This window comes from Phocoena phocoena, chromosome 12 (genome assembly GCF_963924675.1).
Source record: "Phocoena phocoena chromosome 12, mPhoPho1.1, whole genome shotgun sequence".
NCBI classification, from domain to species: Eukaryota; Metazoa; Chordata; class Mammalia; order Artiodactyla; family Phocoenidae; genus Phocoena; species Phocoena phocoena.
The window spans coordinates 66,686,577-66,709,939 of record NC_089230.1 but is presented as its reverse complement, the minus strand read 5'-3'; the positions used below and the strand labels follow the sequence as shown (position 1 = coordinate 66,709,939).

The following is a 23,363-nucleotide window of genomic DNA, read 5'->3' as shown; positions in this document are numbered from 1 at the left end:
TCACAACAAACAATGGAACTGTGTGGAAAATGGCCACATAACATTCTGGTCAAATATGTTGGGTCATGACCATTACCATCAAAAGAAGAGAGAGGGAGAAAGAAAGAGAGAGAGGGAGGAAGGAAGGAAGGAAAGAAGGAAGAAAGGAAGGGAGGGAGGGAGGAAAAGTCAAGATGCCAAAGAGATACAGACGCTCAAGGCTCCACTAACCTTGCCCAGTTGCTCGTTTTCATGCTCAGCCTGTTGAGACAATATACTAAGATCTGTCCATCGCCTCGGACTTTAGAGAGATGAGAATCTTCCGTAGCAGAGAGAGCCGAGGGCAGAGAATCTGGCCACAGCCCCATGGCAAGAATGGAGTTGCCCCAGGTTTCATGTGCTTGCAGAGAACAAACGTGTTTCTCCACTAAAGCCTGCACAAGCTGGTAGGAGATAAAAACACATGGTGTACAGGCACCGAGACACAAGTGCTCTTACCAAAAACTAGCAGGGCAACAGTAGTTTTCTAGACCCCTTGTGATCCTCTCACAACACTCAGACACATTCCTCAATATACAACATTCAAGCTAAATTTCACTTTTTCTGCTGAGAGGCAAGTTTCAAGGAATATTTACATTTACGCTATTTTCCAGAAAAGTGCCTGGATACCAGATCTCTGTTACAGCATAACTGCAGATGGCTCTCTTAGGTCATTAAAGTTGCCACCAATAAAGTTTCCTCCTATTACCTGTAATGTTATAACGTAGAAAGCTGTGTGAAACACTTCACAGTACCTTCTGGTTTGCTGGTGAAGCCTGGGAGCGGACATATGCGTCCCAGCATGCTTCAGAAAAGGCTCTGTCTAAGCTCAGCCCTCGCTGTAGGTATTGCACAATGAGTAAGGCTGTGTGAATGAGTGTTGACAACGAGGACGCTGGAGAACCTATAAAGAAGAAATAGTGCCATCCATGAGCAATAGATTCTGAAAAATCTCCAGTGAAAATGGACAAATTTCACTTTCACATCAAACTTCCACTCAAATCCACCCAGATATTTATTTTAGAAAGCCTTCCAAGTGGACTATAGGGGCTCACTAGCACACAATGAACTTGTGGGAACATTCACGTTCCTTGTCTCCTATTCCGCCCTCCTCCCCTCCTTCTCTGTCAGCAGTACCTTTTGGGGAAGTGACTAGATGACTCATTTACTAATGTGATAAAGCCTGGCCACATAGACCCTTGGATCTAAAGCTGACACACACTGAAGGGGGCAAAATGATCATGGTGCCGAAAAGAACCATGGGCTTTGAAATCCAACAGATCTGCTTTCAAATCCCAGCTGTCATTATTAACTGTTTGGATTTGGCAAGTTAATCTGCCTCTCTGAGCCTTATCTGTAAAATATAAATATACCTTGCAGAACTACTGTGAGGACTAAATAAGCAGCCAACATTGCACCTAACACAGAGTAGTTACTTAATAAGTAACATTTCATTATTTTTCATTATTGTTATTATTATTGCTCTTTCTTGTATATTTGGACATTTAGAAGAAGTAACACCTATCTGTTTTAAACAACTCAAAGCTCCCTCTTTATTCAACCTTCAAGAGATTCAACGATGACCATGAAGATTTGCAGGACAAACTTCATCTCAGTGCGAAAAGCAGTACAGGTATTCCCTCTGAGTGTGGGTCTCTGACTGCATGCGTCAGAATTCCCCAGGAAGCTTCTTTAACATGCTGATCCCTGTGCCTCACTCAGACCTGCTGAACCCAATCTCTTGGGGAAGAAGGGTACCAAGCGCATCGACATTATTAACAGGCTTTCCTGGTAATTTCTATTTCCATGTACACTAAATGTAAGAACTCCTGAACTAGCAGTCAAATGGAATAACATGAATTTCCAGAGGAAGAAACCCCTGCAGAGGCCTAGAAGTCAAGCACCTTACCTACAACAGCACTTCGGGTCTCTGAGTGCAAAGCCAGAAGGATGTCACACACACTGCCCCCCACCAACCCAAGGCTGTGCAGTAGGACTTTCAGATCCAGGTCATCTGGGATGCTCCCATCCCCTTCTCCTGAAATGTAGATTTCAAGTCCACGATTCCTCATAGCTCGGGATATTTCTCCATGCACAGGATCCATTGAGAGAAAAAGTCTAGTAGTGTAGCAATTCAAAGGAAAAAAAATCAAAGTCTTAGTGCAACTGCCAGTGCAGCTCAGCAACAACTGGTGAGGGCAAATCATATGTGGCTCATCTTCAGGGAGCTCGTCTAAAGTGACACTGCTAAGTCAACGTGCACATGCTGTTTACATCTGCATTCTACCCTCTAGTTCCAAAATGCATCAATACAGCAAATCAGTTTCTCTAAACCTATTCTCCTAAGGAACTAAGTATTGTATATCCAGTGCACCTTTAGTACTGAGGACTGTAAAATTCTTACTTTCAGATATTCCCCACATCAGGCAGTGCTAATTCATCAATTATTCTAACTCACCTACAGAGAAAAGAAAAAGGAGCAGCGTATTCTCCAGAAACACTTAGCTTCATAACGTTCAATGTCCATCAACTTCTGCATCTAGCTATCTGACAGCTCACACTTACCTCCAAAGCTAAACAGCTGACTGCAGCTAACCCTCCCCACACCAAACCTGCTCCTTTGCCAGTCTCCCCTTTCTCAATGAATGGCACCCCTTTACCCAATTACTCAAGCCAAAACCTTAGATGCCATCTTTGCTTCCTCCTTTTCTTAACCCACAAGCCCATGAGCAAGTCCCACTGATCGGACAGCCCTAGTCTAAGCTATCGTCTCTCACCTGAACTGCAAAAGGCTTGTAACTGGTCTCCCTGCTTCCAGCCTTCACCACCAACCCAAGGCAGGGACCTCATCTTTCTTATTTACTGCTGTGCCTCCCAAAGCACACCAGCACCTGGCAAATGGCAGAGCCTCAGTGAATATTTGTTAAATCAATGAATGTATGAACATGCTCATGACTGAGTGTACAAATACGATACGTAAGGTGGCCCTAATGAATGGTCACCTCTGACATCAAGGCTGTCAGCTTCTGAGGCACAAACTTAAGAGGCATAAATACCTGAAATTGGGATTTGGTGTTATGGTGGGAGTGGATCCATCGATGATTCCTCTCTCACTAACAGTGAGGACACCTCCGGGTTCCAGCAAAGCATTCAAACGATCCAGCACCGACGGGCTGCATAGAGAGAATCCAAATGGGGGACAGGCTGGCGTGCCACACTGACTGCTGCCCTGGCTCAGGCCTCTCACTGCGCCTGACCCATGTCTTCCCTTCAGCAAAGATCACGTCCCCGTAGAGAACTGTGATTCTTCCAAGATCTCTTTTCCTATCAATGCCCGTTTTCACTCCCCAAGGCACACAGCCCAGTGATTCATACACAGTAAATATACAAAATGTTTGTTGAATAAATCAAGGAAAATGATAGAAAGTTCCCTGAACTAATAAAACTGTCTTCTCTTTCCCCTTCCCTCTCCCCCACTTCCCGATATTATCAAATTCATTTAAAGGTAACTGGATTGTAATTTGAAACATTGTGAAAATGCTCCGGGTAGAAAAGCCCATCACCTGACCTGCATTATGCTCACTGTACAGGCAGAATAGCCTTACACTTGCCCTTTTCCTTGCTTTAGAATCAAGTGGTATACACTGAATGCCTGTGTCAGACCCTCCATTTCAAAAATCTGTACTTAAGAATGACCCTAACAGGGAACTCCCTGGCAGTCCAGTGGTTAGGACTCAGCATTTTCACTGCCGTGGGCTGGGGTTCAATCCCTGGTCAGGAAACTAAAATACCACAAACTGCGTGGCGCGGCAAAAAAAAAAAAAGAAAGAAAAGAAAAAAAAACCCTAACAAAAGGAAGCTTTCTGATGTTAAATACAAAGGTGTGACTCAAAGGATGTTAGTTGGAGAAGTAATCCAATTTTGTTAGCCTTCGGTTCAGCTCAAAACTATCTGCTAGAACTAAAATATCGTAGCTAATAACCAACTACCATTGTTCACCACTGGGAGAAGTCTTTAGAGTATAGCTGAGGATGTGTTTCTAGCTAAGAAAACAGTGGATTAAAAATGCCAGAGCTGGAATTCCCTGGTGGCGCAGTGGTTGAGAATTCACCTGCTAATGCAGGGGACACGGATTCAAGCCCTGGTCCAGGAAGATCCCACATGCCGCGGAGCAACTAAGCCCGTGCGCCACAACTACTGAGCCTGAGCTCTAGAGGCTGCAAGCCACAACTACTGAGCCCGTGTTCCGCAACAAGAGAAGCCACTGCAATGAGAAGCCTGCGCACCGCAACACCTGCGCACACCAATGAAGAGAGAGAGAGAGAGAGAAAGAGAGAGAGAGAGAGAGAGAGAGAGGGAGGGAGGGAGGGAGGGAGGGAGAGAGGGAGGGAGAGAGGGAGGGAGGGAGGGAGAGAGGGAGGGAGGGAGGGAGGAAGGAAAAACAAAACCAGAGCTTCCACCTGGGTTTCTACTTTGACAAGCATATCTCAAATTTCAATCAGACCCACTCATGATTGAATAGAAGGTCCTTACTTGCAGAAGTTAACATTGTCCATCAAAAGCCAATCTCCAGACTTCAGGGCCCGAACCAACATGCTGTCAACCCATTCGAACGTGCCACAGCTTCGGCCACTGGCTGACTGCATAAGCTTCACACCAAAGCTTCGGAACTCTTCCACGAGTTTGGCAAACTCTGAAACGTCACAGTCACAGTATTTAATTTCAAACCAGGGCAATCAAAAACAAACAAATAGGGCTTCCCTGGTGGAGCAGTGGTTGAGTCCGCCTGCCGATGCAGGGGACACGGGTTCGTGCCCTGGTCTGGGAAGATCCCACATGCCGCGGAGCGGCTGGGCCCATGAGCCATGGCCGCTGAGCCTGCGCTCTGCAACAGGAGAGGCCACAGCAGTGAGAGGCCTGCGTACCGCAAACAACAACAACAACAAAAAACAAACAAATAAAAAACTCAGAGTTTATTAAAAGAAGCCTGGAAACTTCTGGTCCAGTTCTTTAAAGTTTCGTAATAGGGTAAACAAAAAGATTTTCGTTTTTGTTTGAACAAAACAAGTAAGAAAATTAGGTTTGGGGATAGAAAATACTTAATGGCTTTCTGAATGAATGGCTAGATAAAGTTGACTCAAGGGTGATGGAGAAGGGAAATTATCTTTATGTGTTTTAATTTTTCAAATGCGAAAGGATAATGTCTTCCACCTATTACTGCATTTATACTATAGTAAAGTGCTGTTAAGTCGGCACAATGCAATCAGTGTCATTAAACAGGGCATCCTTTGTAATGACCATATCATATACAGTAACAACCGGTATTTATTTGCTTCATAGTTTAGATAGTCCTTTCCCAGAATTTTTTCAATTGATCTTTCTTATTAGAAATTGTTTCCTTATATAAGACAGATAACCAACAAGGACCTACTGTATAGCATAGGGAACTCTACTCAATATTCTGTGATAACCTATATGAGAAAAGAATCTAAAAAAGAATGAATATATGTACATATATAACTGAATCACTTTGCTGTACAGCTGAAACACCACATTGTAAATCAACTATACTCCTATAAAATAAATTAATTTTTTTTTAAAAAGAAAGAGAAGAAATTGTTTCCTGACCCTTTTTCATATCATAAGGTAATACATGTTGGATTTCTGCTTCTAGCCATGAAGGAATAGTAAGGTTGAGACTTAACCTCCCAGTGTTTAACGATTAGAAAACTGGTAAAATACATGAAACAACTGCTTTCCGATGTTGGAAAACAGTACAGGACCGTGACACCCGAAGGAAGGAGGTCCTATAATGGCCAGCTTTCTGCCTGGAAGCAACCTCTAGACTGCAAAGCGGGGAGGGGAAACTCAAACAGATCCCAAGGCCTCAATGATCTGAGGTCACAGACTTGAATACAGGGAGACTAGAGCAACTAGAATGAGGGGCAGGGTGCTCAAAAGGCAAGAGTTACTCAAAGGGATGGCTCCAGAAATCCAGATGAGGGCTCCTGGAGTCTTTGGCTCAATAATAATCTACACGTGCATGTGAAGGCTGAAACTCCACAAGCATGAGCAAAAACTTCCAAGGAAAGGACAGTTATCAGGGAGCTGTGAGCTGAACAATTCTCAGAGTTCACACGGGGCTGAACAACACTCCAGTTCCCACCAGTCAAAGCAAAGAGACTCCACAGAACACACAGGACCTTCAGTAGCGATGCCATAGGGCCATGCCTCAAGAGTGGGGCTAATTTAACCCTACAGTTAAGGTTACTCCGGACTTGACCTTAAACAGCTTAAGTGCAAGCTTGAAAAGATAAAAATGATCCATAAGGAACTCAACTGCCTTATTCCCCCCAAAGAAAACCTCAAAAAAACAAAATGCAGCACTTAGCAACTTAAATTCAAAATGCCCAGAATCTAATAAAAATTCCTAGATATATTTTCTTGCTTTAAGTCCCTAAGGGCTGCATTCTGATGTTAATAGAGCTATTATATATATGCTCAATATGTACAAAGATTTAAGATAAAATATGAAACTAGAATAGATTTTAAAAGTCATACATGTTCATCATAGGGACATTAAAAGATATAAAGTTAAGAAGAAAAGACATTTTTAACCAAAAGTAAAATAGTAGCAGACAAACTGTTTTAGATCCAGCCTCTTCCACTCTATCAATATCTCTAAGAAATGAATCACTCAATATGAAAGTCAATCCTAAATAAAAAGCAGTATTGGGATTTCCCTGGCAGTCCAGTGGTTAAGAATCTGCCTTCCAATGCGAGGGATGCGGGTTCAACCCATGGTAGGGGAACTAAGATCCCACATGCTGCAGGGTAACTAGGCCCGTGCACCACAGCTACCGAGCCAGAGTGCTCTAGAGCCCGTGCACCACAACGAAGAGCCCGCGCCACAACAAAAGATCCCACATGCCACAACTAAGACCTGATGCAGCAAAATAAATATATAAATTTTAAAAAGCGCAGTATTGAGAATGGGCTGTGAGAACTTCCCTAGATATTTACATTTTAACAGACTTATGAAAGAAATCCATACACACCAGATTCCAGGCTTTGAAGTCAGAGAGGACTGGAGCCCAAACCTAGTCTAACCACTTGGTAGCAAGAAGGCATTGGGCAGGTTATTTTACCTCTGTGAGCATCCATTTCCTCATGTATACATGGGGTTCATTTTTCCTTGTAATATGGTGTTGTTGTGAGGGTTAAAAGTAAACATATTTAACATAGTGTCTACCACTCAGTAGGAATTCAAACTTCAATGGTGAGTTTTACAATACCTATCTTTTAAAAATATATAAAGTGATGTAAGACTTCATTAACATACTATTAATTTGAATGAATGAGTAAAGAATTTCAAATTCAAATGTTGAGCTTGAATTGGAAAATGACAGATCAAAACAACATTGAAATCACTGTCTTAACTAAGAAAGTAAACTATCTGACCCACAGCTATGGATACAATGTTGACACAGTGGGAAGAGGGGAGTCTCATTTCTTCACCCCTAAGGACTCAACTATTCCCAAGGAATAACTGAGGAATAAACAGTTAAGAGCAGGTTTTGGAAAGGAAGACAACCTTAGTGACAGGCCTTAACCTTTAATCAATTCTCCCTAAAGGCATGCTCATAACCACCCAAAAAGCTGCACTACAAGATGAGAGTTGTATATTTCCAGGTTAACTGAGGAATTTCCTCCACCTTCTATACAAAATAGATTCCTAGCTATCAATTTAGACTTCCGTTCTTCAGTTTGAAATACTCGATTTCTTGAGAAGTTATTAACAGGTTTAAAAAACAAGCCAACAAAAAATAAAACCAAATTTACATACAAGTCACTGTGGTTGATTACACACAGAATAAATCAAACTCAGTAACCAATTTCTTTCCTGCTTTCCCTGTTTAGGATCACCAATTCTAAATACTTTACATCAGCTTCATTTCATTTCCTAGGACAAAGATTTCCAAATTTTGATTGTTAATAATCATTAAATTCATTAAAAAAATTATGGGCATTGCATTTACAAATATATTACCTGTGGGTGGACACTAATGGTAAGTGTCTGATACACACACCCAAACACACATACCTGCCTTGGAGTATGAGTTGATTTTATTGTTGAGTCTCTGCATAAGCAGTAACACTGCTTCCAGCTTGCTGACGATCTCCATCGTGACACCTTTACCACCTTCTCCAAGACACTTGGGTTTATACGTCAGAAGGAAATGACTCCAGGCTCGCAGCACTACTTCTGCATCATCAGCACTGACGAGGAGGCTGTCTCTTACCAGGGTCCTGACAGTGCCCTCCACTTTCTCAAGGAGCTGCCTCCACGGCCGGATGAGATCAACCTGCAATTTCCAGAGCACGTGAACCCAGCACAGCCCACGGCCAGGATCAAAGAACACTGCTACTTTAGCTACCACCAACACAGAAGACCGCCAGCCAGACCACACGGTTTACTGTGTTCTGCCTGAAAATGCAGAGGCAGATCAGTTACCTGCTCAAATCCACCCAGAAGCTCCGAAGTGTCCATTGCACTGTTCATGGCCATGATCTTTAAAGTGTGACCAGTAAGGTGTGCCAGGAGCTGAACCAAGCTGGTCTTGCCCACTGAGGCTGGCCCCACAAGGATGACCATCCAGCTCATTTGTACACACTTCATAACTGACTCCAGACACTGTAAAGACTGGTGCAGAAGCAACAGGGGCCGGCGAGTCGGGAGAGGAACGTAGCTGCCACGGGAAAGCACTGAGTAGCCCAGCTGAAAAAGACATGCCGGTGAGTTTTCACAAGTGTGCCTGCGAGTGGGAGCAGAAGCCATAGAAAACTGAAAGAGGATTATCCTCCTCTCCTCACCTGAACATCACAGGGAGTGATGTGAAACAGTCTGGTTCCCAGGTACGGGTTAGAATTTGAATTAAACACATCCTTGAATACAGCAATGACCTAAAGGAAGAAGATGATACAATCAAAACACAAATCACTCCACCAAATTCTGAGCCAAACCTTCTAGAATGAATACTAGTAAACATGAACACAATAGGAGAATGACAATATTCTGAGTCCTTATCTTTTTGAATTTTCTTATAAAAAGGATAGATTGCATTTAATTCTTCAGAATGAAAGTAAACTGAAGCTTAAGAAAAGAGTAATCACATAATCTCAAATTATTTTGAGATTCCAGTGAGAATATACCATAAATTAAAGCCATAGAAACTATGGTAAATCTTAAGATGAAAAATGAATTTGCTTTCGTCATTCAAGATACCACCTAAAGAAGGTAGAAGAGAAGAGAAACATGAAGTTTATGAAGAACAATGCTGTTTCCTGAGTACCTACCATGTGCCAAACATTATATTGGGTGCTTTAATAGATTATTTCTGATCCTAATACCCTTGCAAAATAGGTATTTCCATTTCCGTTTTATAGATATGGATTAGGGGATTCATGAGTTACATGATTTGCCCACGGTTGGTAACTGATTTCAAATCTAAGCCTGTCTGACTCCAAAATCACTGTTATCCTTCTAAATATTTATGTAGAGAGGACAAGCAAAGTAATTTCTCTGACTGATTATTTACAGTCACTTATCCCTTCCTTAGCAGCAATACTGTTAAAAACTTCCTGTTAACTGTACTTCATTTTTGCACTTTTTTTTTTTTTAATCTAAGAGGAGCTGGGCAGGGGAAAAGATAAGGGTGTGTAAAAAACACTAATTTAGCCCATAGCAGCCACAAAGATTCCAGCCACCCAAAATATTTACAACAAGTTGTGCGTTTCTAACAAAGCAGCAATATTCATACTCATCAATGTATACTGAAGTCAGAAAATAAAAACAACGAAGATAAAATCATAATGAGTATCAAACACTGAGTAAAAGCCTGAAAGCAGCACAGAAGAAAATGCTCCCACCACCTACTCCTTGGTCCAGGCGATTTCTGACCTTATATCCCACCCTACAGCAGATCATCTCCTCTCCCTGATATTATACCAGAGTTAAAATTACAAATACTTCTATAGCCCCTCTTCTTCTATTATTACTTTACTTAGCTTTACCCCCCCCCATCAGAAAACATTTGGTCAACTACAGCAAATGAACTGGAGGAGTGATGGAAACCTTCCACACCCTACAGTGACTCATCATCTGACCAACATCAATTACCCAACACTGGCCAGTCCTGCCACAGTTAATATACTGTAACCAGTAAGTGGATGAAGAAATTAAAATACTAGCGGATGATATGTGAATTAAAATTTGTGGAAAAAAAAAAAAACTAACTGAACATCTTGTCCTAATATACTGAAAGCCATTTGCATGTAATAAATGAGTTGTTAACACTGGGCTAGACTCTGGATGCCACATAAAAGGGGATCTGTGCTCTTAGTAGCCGAATGAAAGTGTGTAAAAGTCACTTGTGCCATGGGCAGCCACATCTTCAGGTCAGTAAGGAGGTTACTGTTTCTAACTCACATGAATCTGTAAGTTACTTTGTTTGTAAACAACTGTGATACAGTAGAAGGAATAGCAGGCAAAGTGGAAAGGTCTGTGCTAGAGAGCTGGCTCTGCCACTTGCTGCACTGAGATTCCATGACTCTGAGCCTTGGATCTTCATCTGTAAGAGGTCATGACAGCACCTCCCACCTGCAACTGTTGTGAATTTTCCATGAACTGGACTTGAAATACCACAAAGCAACACACACATTATTGGTTTACTAAATTGGAAATTCTGGTGTTGTTTTCTACTTACAAAGGGATATTTTTACTTCCATTTAGATACAGAATTTCCTCTCTCTTTTCATCTATTTATCTTTTCTAGATAAAATACTTTGCAATTTGACATTTATTTAAAAGTAAAAAGCCCTCCTCTTCTACTGGTTATCACCTGTCTCCTCCTGCTTCTCACTTTTGTTCCTGGAAAGGTGATAAAGACCAAGCCTTTATTAATGGAGGGCAATACTGTTAAAGAAGGTCTGCAATCATGGGGCTTTAGATGGACAAGCGAACTGTGTCCTCCAAAGCAAACTACACTATCAGACTCTGAGACAGGTGAATGCTTAGTTTCTTCTCGTAACTTCTAAATTTCCAAGCAGCTTTACTGGGTTTGGTATTGTTAACGAGTACACGCCCCTTCTGTCCCTCAGGAAGAAATCAACTTACAGATGGAAAGAAATGCAAAGAGCAAGTATGAAACTCACCTTCTCTTTATCTTCCTTGGTTCTCATTCTTTCACCATAGACCAAAAACACATGCTGACCAGGATCGTAACACCCAGGGGACTGGTCAACTAGCATCAACTGACACCAGCGGAAAAGGTCCCGGAGGTTGAATTCCCAGGGTCCTCCTATTTGTCCCCATTTCTTCTCGACAGTCACTTCGTGATCAATCTAAAAAGAAAATACCCTTACTGGGAAAGCATGTAGCACTGCTAGGCACTGCATTAAGTACTATCAGTGTACCGTGAATGCATACATAATCCAAAACAGAGACTAAGAGGCTTGATTCAGATGTCTCCTTCTCCCAATCCAGACTTCTCAATGCCAGGAATACCCTGTAAGCATTGACAATGATACATGCAACAGAACTGAGTTACTGTAACCCTCAAATGAGTAGCTTGCCTTCCACTAGAAACTTTTAGAAGTCTATGTGATTTACCTTAGTTACGGAGACTGGTAATTTAGTGTTCCATGTTGAGAAAGTGAGAAAATCAGAAAAACAAAGAACAAATAATACACGTAGGTACTTACTTGGTTGTTGAAAGCAACCATTTTTTTAACAATACTTTTGTCAATGGCTGGAAACAGAGTACTGGCAATGAACTCCATGTCTATTACTGTAAGGGGATCCACAAAGACCTAGAAAATCCAAAAATAACACGAAAAAATGACATCGTTTCTCTTTACCAAACACCAGAAATGACTACTGTGACTTACGTAAAATTTTTATTTAACACCAAAGTAGTAATACCTCAGTAATATATATATTTCAGTTATAGAAATTTCTTTTCTTGCATTTTTAGGATACGGAATTATATAAAAACTTTGAAATATAGAGCAAAAGAGGGTTTTCTTGTTAGCTTCATTCTAGTTAATTAGAGAAAGACATGCAAGTAATTTTTTTAAGTATATTTGTAATTTTAACTTCCTATATATTATGTAAAATGCTCTAAAAAATCCAGATGGTAGGTATATGAGCATTCATTTTAAAATTTGATCAACTTCTCAATATGTCTGAAATTTTTCATAATAAATTTCTTAAAAGATACTCAGTAAATTCTTAATTATCAAGGGATGGGGCATAAAGGAAAGCTAACATCTAGAAGCATTTCCAAGCTACTACATTAGCCAAACTTTGAAAAAAGATGTTAAAACACGTAAGCTTGGGCTTCCCTGGTGGCACAGTGGTTGAGAGTCCGCCTGCCGATGCAGGGGACACGGGTTCGCGCCCCAGTCCGGGAAGATCCCACATGCCTCTGAGCGGCTGGGCCTGTGAGCCATGGCCGCTGGGCCTGTGCGTCCAGAGCCTGTGCTCCGCAACGGGAGAGGCCACAACAGTGAGAGGCCTGCATACCGCAAAAAAAACCCCACAAACAAACAACAAAAAAAACATGTAAGCCTATGTGTACACACACACACACACACACCTTCTGCTGCTAATGAGAATAAAGGTGATAAGAAAAGATACCAACTATTAATAGTGGTTGACTTTGGTATGGAGAATACTGGATTTTTTCTTCTTCATGGTAGTTTTTTATACTTTATTTTACTTAGATTTAAATGCATTTTCATTATAAAATAATCTTTTAATGTTCTAACAGATCACAAATACACTTGAAAAGGTCAGAGATTGGCCTTAATCTCTGAGCACAGTAACAGAATCCTCAAGACAGTGGTCATCTTACTTTCCTCCAACTGATAACATACCAGGTCTTCTGAGACCTAAGACAAAGGATTCGCAGCAGGAGAGAAGTGATTATGGGAATCAGTCACATTGATATCCAACATATAAAGATATGAAATCGAGAAGCAGATCATTACACTGAGCCTGTCTCATTCTCAGAGTGGGCACCCTCATAGCTATGTGTCAGCAGTATTATTGCCCCGACACCACCTTTGGTTTCTGGGGCAACAGCAAATCTTACCTGAGTAAACCTATTTAGGAAAGACCTGGGCAAGCCCTTCCTTCCGCCTCCTTGTCTAAAAGGATTTTGACAACCAAAAATCTTCGTCTTCTCATGCAGCACTTGAAAGCTCATTCCCAACTCAGGAATATAGATCTCTCCTCGGTGGTCAAAACAAGCATTGAGTCCTTCCAAGACTGACTGCGAAGCCAGGTTAAGCTATTTGGAGAAGAAAGAGCATATACTTATTTTATATGCTGTATAGCTGCTACAAAAAGCAAAAGAATAATATGCACAAAAAGTAGTCTTATCCTCAAGGGGGAAGGAGTTCAAGCAACATTGGTAACACTCTGCTTCTCAAGCTGAACTGATGTGTACTCATCCTATTATTTCATATATATGTTAGAGAAATTTGGGGTGTATAAAATAGCAATAATAAGTAAATAATAATAAGTAATAATAATTTGAAGTAAACTGAGTATGTAGGTTAAAATTTTTTAAAGCAGTTAAATTAGTCTCAAAAATAAAACTGTATCCATTATCTGCTCCTATACTGGCCTACTTTATAAATCATAGCTTACAAAAGAAACTTTCCAATACAAAGATATCTCACTTTCGCTCTGGGATTTTTTTAAGGTGAAGTAAGATAGCTCTTTACATACTTAAATAAACATCCTTCCCAGCTCAAATACTGAATAAACTCTCCAAATGGGCTTCAAAGTCATGATATAAACTACATAAAGTAGATCTAACTATGCCAACAGTTTTGTGAACAACAAGAACAAACACGAGGATTTGTGCGAGCGCCAGAAATGAAAAGAGCAGAATGGAGGTCCTCAGATGCTAAGTTCAGAGCTCAGGGATGTGAAGCATGGGTGGTTTTTACGTAACATGGAAAAATTCAACTGTGAAATGTGAATCAGTAAAATACAAATGGGCCAAAAATCAGACTATATTAGAATTTCAAGTGTCATGCTTACATAAGCACTCAAAACACAGACTCTGCTATATACCCACATACAGGTCAAGTTCTAAAAGCTGCTCTTATGTGTGACTGCAAGGCCAGAATGCCTTGCAGGCCCTATGTGCATTTCCACAAAATATGACTATGGTCAGTAGTCTTCTAGCTTTGAAACAAGGCACTCTTTTTTCCCTGGCTGATGATTATTCTATCACATATCTTTTTCAAAAAAATCTGGGGGGAATAAAACAAAAACCAAAACCCTCCTTCTCTTTAATATCTGGTAATTAGGAAGCAGCTCAGCAGAAAAGAAATCCATCCCCCTTACTGCAGACGCAAGGGGAGTCTGAATCTAGGGAACCTGCCGGGGTCTGTGTCAAAAGTCATCTGTGGCACTTTCATCACTCAAATCATTTAAGCTACACAACCACTTGCTCCCCTTTTCCGGAACTGACATTGCACATCCCGAACTAACTCAAATCCTTTGGCCACAACCTTCAATTTTTTTATTTTGTGCCTCACTTCTCCATATCTCTCTAGCTACCTGTCAGTCAGAGATTCGACACTTATCACATATCACATGATGTGCTCTGTTTTTCTGGTCATTAATTTATCCCATGTGCACATATAACATTGACCATTTTCTCACCATTTTTCTATGTCTCTTCCTACTATAACTTTCCCCAGCCTCTCTGCTGAAATGAGGTGGTTGGCACTATTTGTAAACTATGTTTATCTCTGAAAATAAATACAAATACAGCAAGCCTGCCAGCGACTAGAGCATAAAACTAGTGAAGAGGCACTTTTTCTGGAGGCTAGCTCACGAAAGTAGGAGAGTTTGTAGGTTATATTGGGTTGGCCAAAAAGTTCATTTGGTTTTCCGTAAGATGCTATGGGAAAACCCAAACGAACTTTCTGGCCAACCCTATACATGGGGGGAGTTCTGTATATGCTTTCTGACAAGTGACTTTTCTTATTCATAAAAGAGACCACGGAGGATTCTTTTCATCAGAGAATTTGCCTTTACTAGCCAAGAGCATGATCATCCATTGCGAAATGCCCTCAAGCCTCGAAAAGTTCTGCCCCCACCCCCATTTCTCACACTTGTAGTCCCACGTTGGCACAATGGGCCGTCCTCTCACCTCATCCAACACAATCCAATGGCCTGCCTTCAAGGCTGCCAGCAAGGGGCCATCGCGCCAGGCAAACTCTCCTCCCTTGCCACCTTCAACAGGTAGATCTGCTCCAAACAGGTCTGTGATGTCCTTTGAGAGGAGGAAGAAATGGAGAAAAGCCAACATTACACAGAAAATGAACTAGATCTCAAGACCCCAAACGTAAAATGGTAAATACTTAGGCCTTGTACCACTTTTTAGTCTTACCCCCAAGAGAGAACTAATCAATCCCAGAACTCTTTACCAGGAGCCCAGATATGCCCCAAGCATCTTATCATCACAATAGTCTAAGCATCTATCAACTGGAGCTCTAGATCAATAGTTCTCAACATTGGATGTACCTGGAAATAAATTGGTGACCTTAAAAAACAAAAACCACACACACCAAAAACAATGCCCAGGCCCTCCTCCCAGACCCCATCCCAGGAGATTATTTAATTTGTCATCTCTGTCCCATATTTTCATACGATTGTTTAAAGGGTCATTTTATCTGTAATTGATATTTTTAGAAAGGACAAAAATAGAGAGGCTGTATTACAATAAAAACTGAAATGAGTGATTCCCTCTCAAAAGAGAATTACAGGGCTTCCCTGGTGGCGCAGTGGTTGAGAGTCTGCTTGCCGATGCAGGGGACACGGGTTCATGCCCTAGTCTGGGAAGATCCCACATGCCGCGGAGCGGCTGGGCCTGTAAGCCATGGCCGCTGAGCCTGCGCGTCCAGAGCCTGTGCTCCGCAACGGGAGAGGCCACAACAGTGACAGGCCCGCGTACCGCAAAAAAAAAAAAAGAATTACAATAAAGCATCCAGAGAGAATACTACTACATGTGTCATCTATTAATGAACACAAAAGGAGAATTAGGTTTGTGGGTCATGTTGCTATGGTCTTTATCACCACGAAATATTTGGGGTTCTGACATCGTGATTATTTCTGGCTAGAAAACTCTATAAATAGATAAAAACAGGGCTTCCCTGGTGGCGCAGTGGTTGGGAGTCCGCCTGCCGATGCAGGGGAAACAGGTTCGTGCCCCGGTCCGGGAAGATCCCACAGGCCACTGAGTGGCTGGGCCCGTGAGCCATGGCCGCTGAGCCTGCGCGTCTGGAGCCTGTGCTCCGCAACGGGAGAGGCCACAACAGTGAGAGGCCCGCGTACCACAAAAAAACCCAAAAACAAAAACAAACAAAAAACAGATAAAAACATTACTCCCTACACCTACCCCCATCAGCTGTAGCATGACTTAAGCTTACCGTCTGCTCTGACAAGTTGATTCGGACAAGTGTGTTGCCTGAAGCCTTGGCTAAGGCTCCCACCAAGCTCGTCTTGCCCACACCAGGGGAGCCCTCCAAGAGGATAGGTTTGTTCAGTTTTGTAGCTCTTAAGAGCCTCTGGGCATTCATAGCTGTGGTGCCCGCGCTGAGTGCATAGTCGGCGATATTATTCCTGTGCAAGACAGGTCCTGAAGTGGAGAAAAGAAAAGCCACATATAAGCTGGACATCACCAAATCATACATATATATCAACTGGAGATTAAAAGAATCCACCAAGTAGACTGTCAGTCAGTGAAGTACCATCTGTGGTGAAAACGCTTAGCCCTATTTTGATATTTCCTCACTTTTGGGTCCATGAAATGCTTTCCAGGAAGAGCCAGCAGCATACTTTCTTCAACTGTGCCTACTACACAGATCTCGGCACTTCCTACACCTACATCTATACATACTCCTATAGGTCGAAACTGCAAGCATACTTCTTTCCTTTCACAACCTACACCTGGAATTACTACTACATGTACTTGTACAATTTACCTTATACTTGTATTTTCCTAAAAGTCAAGTGGACGCTTGGTATATAAGCCCATATAAACAATTTCATCCAAGGTTTTTAGGCCACCAAGACAATTCAGGATGCATCCTTAACCCATAATACAGCTGAAGTGCAGGACTAATAACAGTCTTAGAAGGCTTAATATTTATGCCACTATGTCTCCTGGCAGAAGCTGTTGGTACATCAGTTTGGAGGCAGTGGGGCTAGGAAAACATTTATTACCTCAGCTACGGAAGCAGAAGCAAGGACCACCCCAGTCCCAGGCCACAAGCACACAGCTCCTACACGAGAGAACTGAATACTACCATGATGGCTTAGGGAAGGGACCTAATGGTTAGATCACGGGGGAACCCCATCAGGGATGAAGACAGTACTGTTGAAGAGGGAGAGGGAAAGAGGCAATGTTCCATTCAGCCTGGAAGCTAGGCTGGTTTAGTTCACCACTGAACCCCCGCTAACTGCCACTGCACCTCTACACATTCCAGGCACTCAACAATTTTCGACACAGAGAGGAAAGAAGGGACAAGAAATAGATGACTCTGCTAGAGAAGCAACGATCCGAAAAGTCCAGAGTGCCCTGGAAAGATATCTAATATAACTGCCTCATTTAAATATTTGACAGAGGCAACCTAATAAGAGCAAGGATTAGAACTGAAATCCACCTGCATTTCCTATTTAATCACTCATTTATTCATCCATTCACTCACTCAGCAGACATTCTCTGAATGCCTATGACTGCTAGGCTATGTGGCAGATGCCAGGGACAGGAAGATGAGTGACACCCGCCCTCAAGGGTTCACAAAACTGTTTTTGTAAAAGGTGATAAAGTTCTATAGTTGAAACATTATGGGCTGAATTACCACTATAGGAAAGGTCTTGTTTTGAGCACCAAATAATAAACATATAAATGCATTTTTATGGGACAATTTACTTATGTATTAAAGACTGTATTTTCTATTTTTATATGCCTGTTATATATTTTTTAACCACTCACACAATTATGATTACGCCAAGTCAGATTCTAACTCAGATATCTAGTTCAAAAGTAATCATGATATAGTAAAGTTAAAAGTCACAATAAAGGTCAAGTATTTGTAAACCACAAGAAGAGAATCTTATTTATTTAAAATCATTCTTACCCCTTGGTATAAAAAATGGATGAATTCCCCAAAGGTTATCTATCCCAGTGAATTCTTTGGCTTTGAGTCTGTCATAAATCTTCAATTCGTTTTTCTGACTTTCTGTAAGTCGGACGACCTTGGAAAGTTTCTTGATTAGGAATTTCAGACATTCTTTGCGAGCCAAGAGAGCTGTACCAAACCCAGATGAAGTTACCCCTAAAGGAAGAGGATTGGTCCATCAAACAACAGCAGGGCACCCAGCTTCACAACCACTCAGCAGGAACTCTAGGACGGGCTCCTGAATCACAGCCAAAATACGATTGCTAGTATAACCAGCCCTAAGAAGGAGTGTGACTCCCCTCTCCCCACAACTGTCACGTCATCAATTCAGCAGCAGCTTATTCAGTAAAGCACTCCAGTCACTCTGTGAGAAATCAGTCTGGAGAAAAGAGTAACTAATATGGTACTTTTAGTCATGTGGGCTGTATTTCTAATTTTCATAGCTGAAAAAAACTTAAACGTTAAATTTAATAAAACTGTAGTAAGCTTAAAACCAACCACAGGATTCAGGCCCGTGAACTCTGAATGACCGCATTCAGAGGTGCCATGTGACGCTCTTCAGGAGCACGAGCGCTCCCAGCAGCCTTCTTTCTATCATAAGCGCTGCTTCACATTTACTAAATCCCTGGTCTATAAGCAACGAAAAGTTTTCGCATACCTTTTACACCAATTGCCTCTCAAAAAGAGTAAAAGAACAAGAGAGCCACTGTGAGTCTTGGAAATGTTAAAGGCATCTGGCTCAGAGGTCTGGGCTTGCTCCACCTCACAGTCCCCTCTACCCTCACCCCCTTGTTCTCACCAGCTAACAGACAACATACCTGAACCTATTCCATCTATGTACACCAGGCAGGCGGCGTGGACAAAAGACGTCACTGTGGAGATGGTCTCCGGCCTTTTCAAAGCAGCTTCCTCCCCCATTGTGTTCATGAAGTTAACCCAGGACAGGATATCTCTGATACTGACCACACACCTTCGGCCAAACTCTTGGTGGGTCAGCCAGTCAGTGAAATCCAGCATCACCTCAGCTATGTCAGCCCCTAAGACACAAGAAAGCAAAGGTATTTGCTGTTTGGGAAGACGCCGGACAGGGATTTGCAACCTGGGGCCCACTGATGGTTTAAAAGGGATCTATGTTTCATGAGATTATATGCAAATTTTTGTGAATGTACATTAATACTTTTTCTAAGCAAATGGGGTCCACGGCTTTAATCACATTCCCATAGGGTTCAAGAACAGCATTCTACCCCTACCAAAACAAACAAACAAAAAAACACCAGAAAGAAAACTTTGAGAATTAAAGTCTAAGAAAGCACCCTGAAAACAGCTCAAAGAAATAAAGTATTCATTTGGTTCGTGTTCAGATACAATTTTGAAGACAAGACACAATGATTTTAGAAAACATACAGATTTATTTATATTTTTAGCTGATTCAGTGGAATGGGGATTATCATGATTTCAGTGGCATTTAGTCTAGGTTTTTTGTTTGTTTGGTCCATCTGTTCATCCATCACAATTTAGCAAATTAGAGGATTCACAAATTATGTTTCGTGGTTCAAGTTAATGACTGTTCTAATTTTCACAATTTCATATTGTAAAATATTTGTCTGGAAACAAAATAAGTCATACACAGACATTCAAAGCAATGACAATCAAATTTAGTAGAGTACTTCATATAACTTCTAAAGTCAATAGTAAACATTTATCTAAAAAGTATGAATACCAAGGAATGTTTTTTTTTTTTTTTTTTTTTTTTTTTGCGGTACGCGGGCCTCTCACTGTTGTGGCCTCTCCCGTTGCGGAGCACAGGCTCCGGACGTGCAGGCTCAGCGGCCATGGCTCACGGGCCCAGCCGCTCTGCGGCATGTGGGATCTTCCCAGACCGGGGCACGAACTCGTGTCCCCTGCATCGTCAGGCGGACTCTCAACCACTGCGCCACCAGGGAAGCCCAAGGAATGTTTTTTAAAAAGAAACTATGATGAGGAATCAGCACTGCTGTAATAAAAAGTAGACTATACAGTAACAGCTTTCAAGCTACACTGCAAACTGGTTAGAAGAAAAACACTAATTACAGAAAAAAACACAAATCTTAAGAAAGAACGTAAAATGACAACTCATGGGGGAAAGTCTAGTTAACGAGGAAAGAAATTAAATACTGTTTCAAAAGCTAGATGTTAAACATGAGTACCTAGATCCACATTTCAGAGTGGAAAAAATCTGACGTAAATCAAGGACTTAAGGAAAATGAAATAATTTATCCATTAATAAAGAGAAATTAAATCATGACTATTAAACAGAAGATCATCAGAGATAAAGTGGATGGGATGGGTTCATATATGTATTTTTGTTTGTTTGTTTTGTTTTTTGATTTTTGCAGTAGGCGGGCCTCTCACTGTTGTGGCCTCTCCCATTGCGGAGCACAGGCTCCAGACGCGCAGGCTCAGCAGCCGTGGCTCACGGGCCCAGCCGCTCCGCGGCATGTGGGATCTTCCCGGACCGGGGCACGAACCTGTTTCCCCTGCATCGGCAGGCAGACTCCCAACCACTGCGCCACCAGGGAAGCCCCAGATATGTATTTTTTAACAACAAATATTGAAGATAACAGAAAAGAGAAACCTACATGATAAATATATTAAGGAATATTATGCAAAAATATACAAATAGCAATGTGTAAAATAATAGTTATTTTTAAATAAACTACAGAGAATGTTCCATTCACTAGTAATAAAAGAAAATGAAATTTTAGAATATCCATTAAATTAACAAGGATAAAATAACAGATTTCATTGTAATTAAAAAGAAAAAAAATGACAGGAATTCCCTGGCAGTCCAGTGGTTGGGACTTGACGCTCTCAGTATTGGGGCCTGGGTTCAATCCCTAGTCAGGGAACTAATTAAGCTGCTGGCAGCACTGTGAATGGGGCCAACTTTCTGGAGAGCAATCTGGCCACAACCGATGGGAGCTCGGAAGTTCCTAATTTCTACTTCTAGAAATACAACTCAAAGAAAAGCTCTGAACAATATGTCATTTTAATGAAAAGAGAATGCTTTGAGAAATACTGGTCAATGAGAGTTTGAGAATGGCAAAAGCAGCCCACATGCCCTTCAGAGATCAATTTTTTTTTAAATACATCAATTTCATCAATACGTCAAATATAGAAAAGGTTTCATTACAGAATCTTTTTTTGTTATATTATCCATGTATGCATAATACTACTATAGAGATTTGTGAACCAAAAATAATAGAGAAAGTAAGTGGTACCCACAGTGGTATTTATATTTTCATTAAGACGATGCAGTAAATATATCTTAAATACCCTAAATCAATTTAGAATCCATAATAGTTGAAATATTAAATTCAATTAATCATATATATCCTTAAAGAAAATCTGGGGAAAAGCTATGTCTAGTTTCCTTTTTTTTTTTGGCGGTGTGCGGCTCGTGGGATCTTTGTTCCCTAACCAGGGATCGAACCTGTGCCCCTCTACAGTGGTAGCATGGAGTCCTAACCACTGGACTGCCAGGGAACTCCCTAATTTCCTGTTTTATATTACACAATTTAAAAAATGTTTTTATGCTGTGCCACCCTGATCCATTTCCAAATGAAAAGACTGATATAAATTATTAAGCCACTTCTCCCTCATGCTCCATGTTCCCTCAGAGTCTCTAATGCCTCCCCAGGGATGTCTGCTGCCATGCAGCCTGGAAAGCATGGAGTAAACAAGCTCCTTAAGGACAAGCCATAAGGCTCAGAATAAGTCCTAGGGGTCCCAGTGCTTATGCCCTGTGGAGGAACAGTTTGCTCAGTTAAACATGAAAAGCACCGATGATGCAGCAAACATGGCAGCTTAACAGCAGTTGCATCCTCCGCCATTCTTATCACAATCCAAGTTCCTCAGAAGAGTAAGCAGCCCATATGAGATTCAGAGGTTACTTCCTTGGGCGACCCAGTCCCAACCCAGAGCCGAAAGACAAACCATGCCAGCTTAACAATTTCTGTCTTCTCCTCCTCTTTTTAGTTGAATTTTCACCATAAGTGCACCAATGCACACAACCAAGGTAACACACAAGTTCTGATTGTGGGCTATAGACCAATATTATTGGACCACCTGGGAACTTGTTAGGAAGGCAAATTCTCATGCCCTACACCAGACCGACTGAATCAGAAGCCCTGGGTGCAGGGCCCTGCAAGCTGTATTTAAACAAGTTGTCCAGGTGAGTTTGGGAATCGCAGGCTTAGTCAATTCTGCACCACTGAGTAGCTGTGATATTGGTGGAGCCAGGGGAACTCCAGCTGTTCAGACAGCACTGTGTACACCCGTGAATACTGAGGTTCAGTAAAGGCCCTTCTTAAAAGGAAGTCTGTGCTCAGGTGACTAAAGAGCCGATCTTTCCTAATATACCACAGATGAGGCTGGGACCCATGCACCTACTCTCCACAGCCATCCTACCTGTTTTTGAAGCTGTGCTTTAGCGTGCCTTTAAAAAGCTGAACATATCCATGAACCTCAATCTCAAAGAAGCAGACATCCTTTTATATTCTTTAAGACAGAGAGGCAAAATGATCCAAAAAACTACTTGTTTTAGGGTTTGTATTAAGGCTTAGAACCAGATCTAGGTCCTGAATTTAGCCCATTCAATGCCGAGAATATGGGATTAATCAGGGCAATCTAGGCTCAATTTGAAAAAAAAAAAAAAAAAAAAAGTATAATAAATGTTTTGGCTCTTACTGGATATTTTAAGAATTATTAAATTTAGGTTACAAGTCTATGAGAATTTTTAAAATACTACTCTATTTTCCTTGTGTTTGAAATTTTCATAATAAAAGGAAAATTTAAAATAAAAAAGTGACAACTACTAAGGAAATGCAGTTTAAAATTCTATGAACATTTTCTAACGGTGGTAATGATTAAAATTTAAACCATATTTCCTTATCTTTAGCCAACAAATATGCCTTATACATAAAGATGGCCGACAGGTGAAACAATCAGAAAGCTAAAATGTAGTAACCCGGTGATGGAAGCAAGGTGAAGAAGGGATACTTCGGTAGAGGGCAACAGGCTAGTATCACGTC

General features: G+C 41.3%; 1 protein-coding gene across 1 annotated transcript in view; it reads right to left on the bottom strand.

The window, feature by feature from the left end:
- The window catches only part of MDN1 (midasin AAA ATPase 1), a 152,735-nt gene that overhangs the window by 63,734 nt on the left and 65,638 nt on the right, over positions 1-23,363 (bottom strand). Inside the window, exons 34-48 of the mRNA XM_065888608.1 lie at positions 19,110-19,328; positions 18,250-18,447; positions 16,537-16,745; positions 15,258-15,380; positions 13,176-13,373; positions 11,782-11,889; positions 11,233-11,421; positions 8,893-8,982; positions 8,534-8,797; positions 8,123-8,384; positions 4,552-4,711; positions 3,075-3,191; positions 1,928-2,136; positions 774-922; positions 211-422 (exon numbers count right to left, since the gene is read on the bottom strand). Coding sequence (XP_065744680.1) covers positions 211-422; positions 774-922; positions 1,928-2,136; positions 3,075-3,191; positions 4,552-4,711; positions 8,123-8,384; positions 8,534-8,797; positions 8,893-8,982; positions 11,233-11,421; positions 11,782-11,889; positions 13,176-13,373; positions 15,258-15,380; positions 16,537-16,745; positions 18,250-18,447; positions 19,110-19,328 — 2,707 coding nt within the window. The remainder of the gene's footprint in view (positions 1-210; positions 423-773; positions 923-1,927; positions 2,137-3,074; positions 3,192-4,551; positions 4,712-8,122; positions 8,385-8,533; positions 8,798-8,892; positions 8,983-11,232; positions 11,422-11,781; positions 11,890-13,175; positions 13,374-15,257; positions 15,381-16,536; positions 16,746-18,249; positions 18,448-19,109; positions 19,329-23,363) is intronic.